Below are 14397 nucleotides of genomic sequence, written 5' to 3' on the forward strand. Positions count from 1 at the left end.
GCGAGTGCGTGTACGGTCGCGTGACGACCCGTGTGGTGGGCCCGTCGGCCGACAGAGGGCCATGTGACGCCGCGCCGTGACCGCCGGTATCTCCGACCTCGTGGCGGTCACAGGCACCGGCTCACACTCACAGCCTGCTGGCGCGCCCCTTCGCCCCCATTCCGCACATTCCGCGACGCTCAGTCAGCATCGAACGGTCGCGAGAGACCGAGTGGAATAGCGAAGGACCTCGATTTGCCACAGACGGCCATCACGGCGGCAATAGTTAGCATTGCTTCATGGCAGCGCGGAAGGGGAATATGTCAGTCATGCCTCATAACTGGTTATGTCATAACGACTCTAATGCATCGGGAATTTGTGAAGCAGCTTATATTGTTCTGTTTCACAACAACTATCGTCAAAACATGCGAACCGAAGCCTTTAACGCTATACCAGTCGAAGTGCATAAATTTCATGTATGACACTCAATTCAATCAAGTGATGTTCGCCGGACATCCAAGTAATAAGCCGGCTCTTGTGACGGCGTGTTGTTTTTTCTTAAACTGGCTATTTCAAGAAGGCTTTATATATATATATATATATTATATATATAATTATATATTATGATACTCGCAATGTTATCTGCCCCCCCCCCACCCCTCACTTTTCAGATTCAATCTGTGTTAAGTCTCTGTTTACTTTTGCACCAACCTATACATGCATGCCGATTAACCTAGTTCACCAGCCTTCTTTCTCAAACCGCACTGGATAAAACTGTTTCATCGGTAAATGGTAGCATACTATCTTATCATGCACGGCAAATGAAAATAAAGTGTTAGTGCTTCATGTAGCTCTCACAAAATTACCACTATTGCGCAACCTCATTGAAAATCCTAGACCTCACTTGAAATGTCACGAGTTCGCTGGCGTTTTCCGTTGGCAACAGCGTTGCGCTATTTGCTTGAACGATGTATGATTTTTAGGCATTTCACGAAACATTAAAAACATATCCGACGTTTTGGGCAAGGCCTGACAAGTGCTACCGCTAACGACCGACGATCAGAAAGCCACTTGAGTTTGCGGGATTGTATTTCTGAACGGTTCTGGTTTAAGGGACAGGGGTTCACCAGGTGCGCTCGTCGGGCAGGGGTAAAATGGTGCAGTGCCCCGCGCCATAAGTGCCAAGCAGCGTGTCCGATGCGTTTGTCTAGATGTCACGATCTGGCACCCTGTGTCAAGCACATGGTGACAACCGGCGATATTTGCTAGTCCTACACTAGCAAAGTTTGAAGAGGAAGGTTGTCACTGCCCATTACATGATTCTGCTTGTGTTAAGCCCCGAAATACACGTCACTGTTTTTCAAAAATGCATTAGGCGTCTAGTTGAGCACACACGGCTGGCAGAGATAGCCACTACCACTCAGCGCCTTTCGTCAGAATATCTTGTCACAACCTCACGCAGAAAGCTTTTACGCGTCACCGATCGCATTGACATGGTTACGCCGCATAATCGTGGAGCCCCTTTCACGCTCCACCAACTGGCATCTGTCAGGTCAATCAGCCACCTTCGGGGTGGCTGATTGCAGCACCCCAGGTGCATTCCAAATGCCGAGCTGGGGAGTCTGAACCACTCGTACACGACTGCGGGTACCGGCATAGATCTAAACATGTGAGCATACATATGTCAGTGATCGACCACCGAATCGTAGGCTTGCGACTTAAAAGTTCACGGTCGATGTCTGGGTAGTTAGTGTAATTAGTTATGTCCTATTGGGTCAAGATCACTAACTTTTGTGATCATTTAGTGCAATATCAACATGAAGTGCTAATCCAAAGCTTTCTGTGTACGCTCTAGTCAACCTTTATTTATGGCGCTTCATAAAACGTCTGAATGTGATGAGTTTATTCTTCATGCAAATGAGGAAAAAATGGCAATTACAGAACGTGCCCGCACCTTAGAAGGCCTGTATAATGACTACAATTTCGGTCAGATAACGTAAAAATGATAACGGCAAGCAAGTCAGATGAAAAGCCGGAAACATATGGAAGGTCAATTATTTTCTGGAAACACCGGGTCACGCTAAACACCCACTATAGCTCGGAACTTGTTTATGAGAAGTGAGGACCTTCGTTCTTCACAAAACAGCAGATCAAGTCGGCTACGCTGAAGGAGTGGCCAATGAGTGCCCGGTAAACCAAATTATGCCTAAGGCAGGCAGGTTTCCGAAAATTTATTTTCTGCTGCGGTGTCGTGTAAGGGAGCAGAATTTGAAAATACATAATGTGGCAGGCATCCCATCTGCTTTACACAAATAAGTGATCATGGTAAATTTTCAGACAGCTAGGAAAGTCACCGGCTCATGCACCCCAGTACACCCTGCTCACCTCAGTCCAACACTTCAGCTCGTGCCTCAGGTCTGCCAGCGTCACATGGAAAACACGGCGCATTTCAGCGTGACCGAAGCTGGGAATAGCGAGTAGCGGCGCCGTCCAATTCCGTGCGATAGCAGCGTTACGAGAGAGAGGCATCTATCCAGAAAGAGCAACAGCCCAGTCCTGTCGGATACCAGCAGTTTTCAACGCAATTCCGGACCATGTCTTGTCTACCATGCATGGAGCCTTTACCGAACATAGCGATTTTCGCCTGTTTCCATACCCGCGCCCAGTGAAGGGTTGTATCGCCGTGTTCAGGTTTGGTTCCCACTAGCTGACACGTACGTTGCCCTGAAACGAACGCCTGCTGGCTGGTGAATCATGCTCGTAAACAATTCTGCGACAAATTTGTCACAAGTTGGTTGGCGTTGTTGGCTGAATCGCGGGGCGGAGCAGACATATACTTTTGTCCCTGCCTCGTTCGTTCCACAGGGTCAGGTAGGCTGCCCCTGCTACCCACCTTCCTTACCGGTGACGTCACTGCACCTCAGACGGCGCTCACGGTGCTGGGAGAGTGCCGTCCTCCCCATCGGCGCCCGACCGATGACGTCATCTAGACTCGCGCCTCGCTGAGCCGCACACCCCACAACCGACGTATATTATCTGAAGATCTGTCCAGTACCAACAATATCGTATACATTCAAACATTTCATCTCACAAATTTAACAGCATTTAAATCCTCCGTAAAACGTATATACACATCACGTGCAAAGAGCGTCATGGTATCCTATCAAACCTGTGTGCTATACGATAAAGTTACACAATTATTGACACACAACGCATCAAGCATTGGCGTCAATATACACGTCAGATTTTTTAAGGGAACACGAAGCATGTCATCGCGATCCTTGAACGGGTCGCCCGCCACTGCAGGGGCCATATTAACGCTCAGGGGCCATGGCGCGGACGGGATTCCAGCCCAGGCCCTTCGGCTGCGAGGCCTAGGCGGTAGCCACTTAGCTACTACGCCCCTTTCATCTACATCTGTAACGACTAGTGCGGGAAGCGGCCCAGGAGTGAACAAGATTTGCATAACACACGCCAAGGTACTGATCATCGATCACAGTTCATTTGTAACAAACAAGTTCAAGCTCGGCTCCATACACGCGCTGCTCACAGACAGCTGGTCCCGCGTTTTCCCTTTATTATTCGATTCGACCTTCAAGCACTGTCCAAGGCGCTGGCATGCATGACTCAATAACAATACAGATAGTGCACCTTTCGAGGTAAAAAACAGCCCATAATATTCCTGATACATTCATAGCCGCTCAATCGAGGTTAAAAGGTCCCAGGGCGTAGCCCTGCCCTCCACTCTCGTGATCGCGACGCCCTGCGCCGCACCGACGCGGCGGGGCAAACAAGGGCGTAACCCTGACGAGGATGCGCCGCCACCCCTGGCGCGTGACCTCCGGCGTGAGGGCCGCGGCCGCGTCACCGCTGGGCGGCGCCACCGGCGGCCGGCTCCGGACCAGGTCACATCTTGGCCCGGGTCAGCCAGTCGTGCGCCTGAGGCCGGCGCGTCGACAGCGGGTCGATCTTGACGTTGATGATGGCCGGCCGGTCGGTGAGCTGCAACAGCCGCCGGGCGTCAGCACGCCGCGCTCTGGGCGGCCGACAGCCGGCAGGTGGGGCGGCTCCACCACAGCCCCGTCATCGAGCCGACCAATCCCCCCCCCCCCCCCCCGCCTGAGTTCGCTCAGACGGTTTAGTGGCCGACAGCCGGTAGGTGGGGCGGCTCCACCGCAGCCCCGTCATTCAGCCGGCCAGTCTCCCCTCCCCTCCCCCCGCCTGAGCTCCCTCAGAGGGTTTAGTGGCCGAGAGCCGGTAGGTGGGGCGACTGCACCACAGCCCCGTCATCGAGCCGGCCAATCTCCCCTTCCCTCCCCCTGCCCGAGCTCCCTCAGACGGTTTAGTGGCCGACAGCCGGTAGGTGGGGCGGCTCCACCGCAGCCCCGTCATCAAGCCGGCCAGTCTCCCCTCCCCTCCCCCCGCCTGAGCTCCCTCAGATGGTTTAGTGGCCGCGAGCCGGTAGGTGGGGCGACTCCACCACAGCCCCGTCATCGAGCCGGCCAATCTCCCCTTCCCTCCCCCCACCTGAGCTCCCCCAGACGGTTTAGTGGCCGACAGCCGGTAGGTGGGGCGGTTCCACCACAGCCCCGTCATCGAGGCGGCCACTTTCCCCTCCCCCATGCTCCCTCACACGGTCTCACCAACCTTTGGGCGCCGAGCCCCCCCCCCCCCCCCCGCTCTGCGAGAGCTTGCCAACGGGGACTTTGTTACCTCTTTTCCACAGCTGCCGGCCTGCCATTGGTTAGCGCGTTGCTCGGTGTCTCAAATCTCTGTCTGATGATGCGTGCAACTATGCCCTTAGCATCGCAGTCTATCGCGCCGGATGAGACGTTGAGGGGGGGGGGAGGGGTACAATATAGATCGGCATGGACAGGAGCTTAGCTGCGCCTGTCACGGCGGTGTACCTGCAGAGCTGCCCGCAGGGCCGAGACCAGCTGAGGGATAGTGTTGCAGCTCCAACCGGAAGGCTGCTCGCTGCTGTCGAATAGTGACGTCATCCGATCGTAGCGACAGTCCGGCAGCAGCGACGTCGGCGGAGCGCTGGTGGAAACAAACGTCACAGCTACGTCACAGCCCTGTCGCGGCCACGTCACAGCCATGAGGCAAGCCTCCGGTGCCCCACATGGGAAAATTCGGATGATCTGCGTGACGGCCAGAGAGGCTTAGGCGACGCGTTACAAGCGACATGTTACGACCCTCAGTCTGAGCGGGATTAGCACGCAATGCAACGCCCACAGACACAAGAGCAGCGATACCACACGGGGCCCTCCACACAGCTATCACCCGATCCGGCGTGCTGGGCGCAGCTGGCCCAGCAGCGGCGCGGCAGGGCCCGGCGCCGGGCACAGCGGCCGTCGTCGGGCGGCCAGCGCCGTCGTCGGGCGGCCAGCGCCGTCGTCGGGCGGCCAGCGCCGTTGTCGGGCGGCCAGCGCGGCCGTCGGGCGGCCAGCGCCACTGTCGGCGCACCTCAGCGTGGTCTCGCCCCCTGCGGTGATCTCGTCCCAGAGCGGCCGCTCCATGCCGGAGTAGATGCCGCTGTTGTTGATGATGATGATGATCACCGGCAGACGGTACCTGTCGGGTGACGCGGGAGGAGATGGTGGGCCCGGAGGACGGCATCATCAGTCGACCTCATCATCGGCAGACCTCTCGCAGTCGCCGTTCCTAATTGGCTGCAGATAATGAACTCACGCGCTGCAGGCTTACGGCCCATTGCTGACAGCATCATCAATGCTCCTAAGCTATATGTCACAGCACATTTCCATTTTGACACATTTATAAGATATGCCCACAAAAACACGCTGTGATTGCCATCAGCTCAAGTATGAACACCAACATAATAGCACAAACATGGCATCCAAACAGAAATGCCATGAAAACCCCGCACCTATAGGAGCTGTACCTGAACATGGTCTCCACCTCCATCCCACTGAAGCCGAACGCCGAGTCGCCCTCTACACAGATGACACGCTGTTCTGGCTTCTCCTGTCGACAATAGGTGGCAGCAGCGATGGCGAAGCCTAGTCCGACGCCCATAGTGCCGAAGGTGCCCGCATCCAGCCGGTGGCGCGGCAGCCGGTTCAGCAGCAGGGTGCGGCCGATGTCCATGGTGTTGGCGCCCTCGCTGACGATGATGCTGTCTGGCGGCGCCGAGATCCGGACCAGTCACACATCAGACGACCCAACAGCAGGCGACACAGCACGAGACAACCAATGACAGGAGCACCGGACGACACAGCGCTGGCCAGCCGATGATAGGAGCACTGGACAACACAGCACAGGACAACCGATGACACGAGCACCGGACGACACAGCACCGGGCAACGGATGACAGGGGCACAACGGATGGCAGGACTTGAGCAGATTACTGTCTCCTGTACTTCACGACATTGCAATATCTGCTGCATGCCTATTGAGAGGATCGAATCTCAGCTAAAGCATGACTAGAAGCAATATCCACCTCTCATCTCTCAGGTTAATATACTGCTACTAGCACCAATGTGGTGGCGTTTCAGGGCGACGGCAGTGCCGCTCTTCACCTTGGGGTATGTTGTCCTGCACGCACTGGAGAGCCGCGTAGTAGTTCAGCGGCACAGAGTGGTCCGAAATCTGGGCCTGGAAGAGCAGCGTAGTGCAAATCCGCACACATCGCAAGGCAAATCACTGGCCTGGGGTTCGAGTGGCGTTGGTCTGTACAGGGATACGGACGCCGAACAACTCTAAAATATATCCACCAGCCACAGGACACAGCTGGAATGTTCTTGCCACAGCAATATGGATGATAAATTACTCTACCCGGCCGATCCCAAACATACAGTGTCCTGCACAACGTGGACGTTCACCCTTCCTTACAAATTGCAGATATTCTCGCATGCAACATGCAAACGAAAACGCCACGAATGCCGCCCGAGCTGTCCCAGCATCCCCGCACCCATGCAGGGATGCTGGGACAGATGCTGATGGGAATGCGGCGCCGGACCTGGACGCCCAGCTGATTGGCTGCAGCCTTGTCCCGCAGGCGCCGCCACCAGTGCGCCAGCTGGTCGGGCCGCCCGCCCGCGCCGTACGCCTCAGTCAGTTGGTCGGCCACCAGCGCCACCTGGCCGAACAGGGCGGCCGCCGCCGGACGGCTGGTGTGGAACTCCTCCGGGCAGATGTCCACCTGCCAGCCAGGTCAGGTCAGGTCAGGTCAGGGCAAGATTCCAGGTCTGCTTTGCACCTCATCCGGTCAGATGGCCACGTGCCGTCAGATCCTGGACCAGACCAGGCCCAGATCGGGTCACATGGGATGAGGCCAGGTCCAGGCAGGTCAGAACCCAGCGTCTGTCATGAGCTTCGTCCGATTAGATGTTGAAACGCAGGGTCATGTAAGGTCAGACCACATCAAGTCAAGGTGTTTCGGGTCATTTGTTTCGTGGGCGTTTCGTATTTGGTGTTTGGGACAAGGTGTTTCGGGACTGACGAAGTTCGTCCTCCGACACAACACGACCCTGCCAGTTCAGGTCAGGTTACACATGCTTGGACCCAGAGAGACTGAACAGTCTGCACCGGCCTGTCGGACGAGTCACACTGGACAACACCGCGACACGCCTCGCGTGGAGCGGCCGCGAACCAACCGCAGCACAGGGGCGAGGGGGCGTCAGGCAGTCAGACCTACAGCGAGCTCACTCCGGCCAGCCCACGGCAAACTGGGCGGGTCGGCTCCAGACCGCACCTGAATGAACTGGCAGGCGGCAGTGTAGCGGGGTGGCCGGCCGAAGTGCAGCATCCAGTTGAGCCGCGCGCCCAGCAGCAGCACCACGTCCGCCTCCGCCAGCGCCAGGGACCTGGCGGTGGGAGGAGCGGGCATTCAGCGTGTCCCCGTGGGCACAGCGGAAGAGACCCAACGACGTCAGTCGGACCTGTCAGGACGAGAGGCACGTGAGAGCGAGACTGTGGCATTCAGACCACCTGCGTCAGTCAAACATGCCGGGATGTGAGAGGGACCTGAGATGGAGACCGCGCCATTCAGACCACCTGATGACGCCAGTAGGCCCAGGGCCAGACCAAGCAGCGTCGGGCAGACCAACGCAGCTACCCAGGGATAGACCAGGCGGCGGCGGTCACATCGACCCCGGATCATTATCACATCATCACCACGCCGAGTCCGGACGGAAGGCTAGTAGACGAAAACACGGAATTACGGAAATACGGAATTACGGAAATACGGATTTCCCGCACCGTGGTTTGGTCTCATTTTACTTTTGTCATTGGTAGGAATTAGTTGTGTAGTTCCGCCTTGCAGCACATTACGAGCATCTCGTACTTCCCCATCAAAATGGAGACAAATAACATACTCTGTAAATGGGTACATTTTGCTATAACCTGCATCCACGAATTACAATAAAGGCGGAAGCGATCTATCCAACGACCGATGCCCAGGCAACCATTCGCTCTCCACTCACATATCCAAATACTGGCGACGCCACATACCGATCCAACACATGTTACGAGAAAAAACTACAGCAACGTCCCCGATAACCGCCCGCACCACATGGTACCGCTGACGGGCCCCAGCAGGGTGTCGGCCGGCGTCAGCGGCGGGCACGGCAGACGGCTCACCGGGCGGCCGAGACACACTGGGCGTGATCGTCCGGCAGCACGCCCTTGCCCATGGGCGTGGGCAGGAACGGCAGGCCGGTCGTCTCCACCAGACGCCGGACCGGGGCCTCAGCGCGGCCGTACGCCGCCCCTGCCGGATCACGCTCCGCGTCACGGCGGCCGCCGGAGACGCACTCCTTCTCACACGTTAGGCGAAGGGTATGCCAGTCTTTGGATTCCGGCGCGTGTCCGACCGTGCGGCATTATGAAGGATGGCCGAGCTTGGCAAAGCGTAATTTGTTCATTTCAGCGAATAGCAATAAATAAAAACATGGAACGTGCAACACCGCGAGCGTGCAGAGCCAGAGAGTCATGCCACGCCTTTCACGCTCCTCCGACGAGATCCAACAAACGGCTCGATTTATAACGCATAAACTGCAGTCCCAAGTCGCTGAGTTACGAGTCAATTTCAACGGTGACGACTTGGCAACGCACTCAGTGTCGCCCCAGCCCGTGCTGGTGCCATACCGCCGTCACCCGCGGCCCGGCCGTGTCCCCCTCCCCGTCCATGGGTGGTGACGGCGGAACACTGACCTTTGCCGACGATGATGAGCGGTCGGGCGGCGGCACGGAGCAGGGCGACGGCCGCCGCCAGCTGCGCCGGCTCGGCCAGTGCCTGCGGCGGCGGCGGCAACCGGCCGTACCACTCCACCTCCGCTTCTGGCACGCTCTGCTGCAGCAGGTCCCCGGGGAAGTCCAGGTACGCTGCGCCTGCGACCCAGCAGACGGCTGCCGTCACCGACCGAAACCCCGCCCCCACTAACGGCGCGTGCGATCGTGTTCGGCGAGGCGGGTCAGAGGACCACCCCCACGTACACAGACTGATGCACGTCGTGACGGCGGGGTACGCCGCGCGTGGAATGATGACTAACATTGATCACTCTTGACGCTTTCCTGGGACACAGAACGGAATGAACTACAACGATATTTCTAAAAGTGGTATGATCACCACATTTTCAGCCCAGAGCATGCAACACCAACATGTCATGTTATCTGCCAGAATGACTGCACAAAACCCACCATGTCACGTGATCGTCAAGACATTCAACTAACCAGGCCTGCCAAATGTAGTCTCCTTGACCGCACGCATCACGTGGTAAGGTATCAGCTGAGCGGATGGGGGCCGGGCGGCATACTTGCAGTACGGCCGGCAAGCCTCTACTTGGGGCCACTCTTGGAACGCGCCAGTGCCCTCTTGCGGTGCGTCGCTGGCGCCACCTATGACGATCAGTGGCCTGCAAATGTCAATCCCCAGTTCCGTTCGAAGCAGTACAGATCGTTCCCAGCACCGCGCACGCTGGTGCGATTCCAATCAATATTTTTCATAAATATGCTAGAGAAAATAAGGACGAAACAGCCACCTTACATCACAGCGGCAGTAAACGCGACAGCTCTGATCAGTGAATAAATTTCGTGGTGGTGACATGGACATATTTCAAGCCGGGCCGAATACAAAATGAGCGCAGCGCACCACACAGCATTGCTTTGTGACGCAATCTTCGGAGGCAAACGCAGCTGATCAGTGGGATTCCAAAAGCAAAAAAGCGTTCCAACGGTCCGACCGGCCGAGGAGGCGGTCTGCGGCCTGCGTGTCAGACGTGGCTGGGGTCAGGCTGTCACTGACCAGCAGTTGACCTTGGCGTTGGCCAGGCCGCCGAGCGCGTGCAGCACACCCGGTCCGGACACTGCCAGGCAGACGGCCGGCCGCTGCGTCAGGAAGCCTATCGCCTGTGCCGCGTACGCCGCCGACTGCTCGTTGCGCATCCCTGGTGACACAGAGGAGATTAAGTAATTTGGGAAGCAGGGGCGATCACGGGACCACGACCGAAGAGCTCGGGGACACATTCGGCGTAAGAAATTGTTGGGGGATACTATGAATTAAGAACGTTTCCTTCGTCGTCTCGTTTGTGGCAGAAAAAGTTATTCATCGACTGTGCCTGATTCACTCCGGTCCTCCGCTACAATACAGCAATAGTCACGGTTCATGTCTACACTGCAACTTAATAAACAAGCAGCATGGCAAACGCTTGGCAATGTGCAAAGAAATGGTGTTTTTATCCACCCAGTGCTCACATTGAACATATCACGAATTTCAGCAACTCCGCTGCACTGAGAAAACGGGCAGCATTCACTAGCCCGCCGCTTTCATAACCTAGAGAAGATACGGCTGCTGATGCGCGGACCGCGGCGTCTGCACTTTGGACTCAGGCTTCCTTGATATCGCGATGATAAGCTGTGCTGTGAAGACGCAACGCGTAATACGCGCAAGCAAACCTGTACGTGTGTGTAACGCGTACAGCGCGTCAGTAAACCTGTACGTGTCTATAACGCGTAATACGCGCCAGCAAACCTGTACGCGTGTGTAACGCGCACAACGCGTCAGTAAATTTGTACGCGGTGTGTAACGCGTAAAACGCGCCAGCAAACTTCTGCGCGTCTATAACGCGTAATACGCGCCAGCAAACCTGTACGCGTGTGTAACGCGTAAAACGCGCCAGCAAACTTCTGCGCGTCTATAACGCGTAATACGCGCCTGCAAACCCTGTACGCGTTAATAACGCGTAGAACGCGTCCATAAACCTGCACGCGTCTATTATGCGTAAAACGTCAGCAAATCTGTGCAGTCTGTAACGCGTAAAACGCGTCAAGCAGCCTGTGCATGTCTAGGGCGTAAAATGCGTCAGCATATCTCTACGCGTCTCACACTAAAACGCGTCAGCAAACCTGCACGCGTCTGCAACGCGTAAAACGTGCCAGCATATCTGTACGCATCTGTAACGCGTAAAACCCCTCAGTATATCTGTACGCATATATGTCGCTTAAAACACGTTAGCAAAGCGGTACGCGTCTGTAACGCGAAAAACGCGTCAGCAAACCTGTACGCGTTTCTAACGCGTAAAACGCGTCAGCAAACCCGTACACGTCTGTAACGGAGATGTCCGATATTCGTCGATCTGCTTCCTCCGCTTTCGCGCAAGGGAGGAAGCAGATCTGCAGGGCCTCGAGCCAGCCGACCAGCGATGCTGCGTGCTCGAGGACGCCTTACCGATGTAGTGCATTCCGACTTGCTGGGCCGCTACAGCCACCTCCATCACGGGGATGCCGACCACGCCGAACATGTACTGCACACCCTGCGGGCATCGGCGGCCATATGTCAGAGCGGTCCAGGCAGCATTCTCTAGGACCAGAGCACCATGGCAACATGAATCCCCTGTTGATGGACACTCAACACCCGCCCGGTTTGCAATGTCCTATGTAATTGATTTTATAATTGATTACAATATACTTCAACTTGTCTCATGCTGCACATGGGTCAAGTGAATTATCTGGCATGTGGCATCATTCCATTTGCATTCAGGATACCATGGGCAATGTGAGCATCTTTGTTGAGGACTGTGTTAATTGTGCCTGCACAGAAGTTGACATGGTGACTGAAGGGCTAATGCATCTACAGGCATGCAAAAAGGCAGCTCAAGAAAACATTTTCTCCTGATATGGTCTGTGAAGTGTTATTCCAGCTCACTGGTTTATTTCATGACCAACACTGAATATTTCTGAGCAATATTTATAAACTCAGAGTCATCAAGAACACTTTTAATCTTCTGTGGTTGAAGAGAATGTTTCACAGTTGGAGATATTAAAGTAAGTTAAAGTCTACATTAAGTCTTACAAAGTCTTTCAAGATAAAGGCTACATTGTGAAACCAATGCCAAACAGAAACCTAACACTATCTTTATATTGCAGCTGACCTTGTTGTAGCCTCATGACAGCAATTATTGCTGCTTGTCAGTGTGCCCATGCATATGCATGTACCTAAGTATGCATCCCTGTATGTGCATATATGTATACATGCATGCATATGTGAGCATGCATACACATGTGTATGCATGCAAACATGCTTAAGTATCACTGGATCTAGATAACTAATGGTGCCCCACCACTCTAGTGTACTTGCGAGGATTAGGAAGAGACTGCTCCAGGAAGGAGGAACCTCTCTGGTCTATGCCTTGAAATGTATCATTTTTCATGCCCTCAGAAATTGCATAAAACATAAAAAGCCATCCAAGAAACATTCTCAAAACATTGCTTTAACTCTGGAGGTCACCTAGCTGATAACAGGGCTCCAATCAGCCCATATTTCAAGTTGACACTTGTCTCAATTCAGCAATGTAAAAACAACTTGTTGGAAAAGTAATCCAAAAACAACAGCTAATGCGTGAACGGTAGCTAGACTACTTACTTGCTCCTTCAGGGCCTGGCATATAATGGTTGGAGCTTCCATGCTCACAACCGGCAGTGTCTGAGGAAATAAAAGGGATTAGCAGTCTCATGAAGCAGCATCAAATACTATGGCAGTCAGTGCATAGTACATTGTTTGGAAACAACACTACTTTGTGCCAGAATTTAAATTTGTATGGGCCACTTGAACCTGTGGCATAAGGACTGGTCTAGCTCAACTCTCTCTGGCACATCATGTTTTGTTTGCCCAGTTTGCATCTGGTCTGATCTTCATATTTGTTTACTGATTTTAATTCAATTGCTACACAAGGCATGCATTTTGTTTGTGAGGTTTATCATTGATAGCCAGCACAGGCAAGTGGCTGAGACCATAGTTCTGAAAGCACAGTTCTGACCTTATGCACTAAAGAGTCTCAGAATACCTTATGCACTAGAGTGTCAGAATACCTTAAGCACTGCTCTCAGGATACCTCATGATCATTAAGCAAGTCCATTAACCCTGATCCATAACCACCATTCTGTAAGTCTGTATACCATGACATACTTTGAAAAGATCTTGCTGGGGCAGATGTGGGGAACAACTGTCAATCTGGGTCAGATAACCAGCATTTTGTGACACATGTGGAATTGGAGCATTGAGCATTGAATTGGAATTGAGCATTGACATATGGGATGCTCTGCATACAAATCCCACAGAACATAACACAATCTGGTGGTTAATCATGTTTTTCAAATGTAAGATTAACGATTATGTTCCAAGTGATGCAGGTTGCTGTAGTATTTGGGATAGGGTTCGATCTGCCTCAGCTATCTCGTAGACATGCTTATATTTACCTTGTGGTCAACAAGCAAATATAATCCTGATCCACACCGTCGTTTTCCGAAGTGCGTTCGGCCGAAGGGAAATGATCTGACCACTGATTTTTTATCTGATAAGCACCGTCATTACCCACGGTGAATATAAGCTGTGCTTGGCTCAGCGCAACGCAGCCATCCGGCAGGTCGGACTCTAGAACACTTGCGTGCAGCCTTATTCCGTCCAATCCCCAGTATCGCCTCACATGCGCCCTGGACAGCCGCAGTGGCCGCGAGGCGTACGGTTTGCACGGGCTTTGAGCATGGCGTCGACGTCATTGGTGCCGAGACCGAGCAAGATCGAAGTTTTGCGAGAAGGGAGACGCGGAAAACCAAAACCTGAAGTACTAATACCAAGATGGACGCTTTAATCTAGGAGGCTATGCACCCTAATCCACAAAACAACAATAACAACGGGTCGTAACGCTTTGGGACGGTCGGAACATCAGAAACCCTCATACAGATAGGGAACAACTGTTAGGGGGAGATCCACATAACCCGCGAACCGACAACGTAGACTTCATTGGCTCGTGTGATGATTGGCTTTGCGAGCCTATGCCTCTAAACAATAGTTTAAGTGCAATGACATTATAATTGAAAACGTATGCAAGGTAATTATGCGAGATAGGACGGCCGGAACATCGTGGGCTCTTCGCATCGATAATGAGCAAAATGTTAGTA

The 14397-nt window shown here is 54.0% G+C and overlaps 1 protein-coding gene across 1 annotated transcript; it reads right to left on the reverse strand.

Annotated features, from left to right (window-relative positions):
• Positions 1-2999: 2999 nt before the first annotated feature.
• Positions 3000-13894, reverse strand: Hacl (2-hydroxyacyl-CoA lyase). The gene is made up of 14 exons (XM_037229333.1): positions 13696-13894; positions 12863-12922; positions 11669-11753; positions 10247-10388; positions 9676-9857; positions 9157-9333; positions 8584-8713; positions 7697-7808; positions 6962-7144; positions 6522-6597; positions 5885-6122; positions 5449-5556; positions 4887-5022; positions 3000-3981 (listed from the first exon to the last, which is right to left on the reverse strand). Exons 2-14 carry the CDS (start codon positions 12902-12904, stop codon positions 3886-3888), a joined length of 1707 nt encoding a protein of 568 aa, XP_037085228.1. The 5' UTR covers positions 12905-12922; positions 13696-13894; the 3' UTR covers positions 3000-3885.
• Positions 13895-14397: the final 503 nt, after the last annotated feature.

The sequence above is a fragment of the Pollicipes pollicipes genome, unplaced genomic scaffold (assembly GCF_011947565.3).
Source record: "Pollicipes pollicipes isolate AB1234 unplaced genomic scaffold, Ppol_2.1 Scaffold_6138;HRSCAF=7277_pilon_pilon_pilon, whole genome shotgun sequence".
Taxonomy (NCBI): Eukaryota; Metazoa; Arthropoda; class Thecostraca; order Pollicipedomorpha; family Pollicipedidae; genus Pollicipes; species Pollicipes pollicipes.

Bases quoted from the DNA above. Each gene is read 5' to 3' on its own strand.
- Hacl (XM_037229333.1), bottom strand. From the start codon at position 12,904: ATGGAAGCTCCAACCATTATATGCCAGGCCCTGAAGGAGCAA. The intron at 11,754-12,862 runs GTAAGTAGTCTA...CGATGCCCGCAG, and splicing joins GCCAGGCCCTGAAGGAGCAA to GGTGTGCAGTACATGTTCGG. The intron at 9,334-9,675 runs GTTAGTTGAATG...GCTGGGTCGCAG, and splicing joins GACTACATTTGGCAGGCCTG to GCGCAGCGTACCTGGACTTC.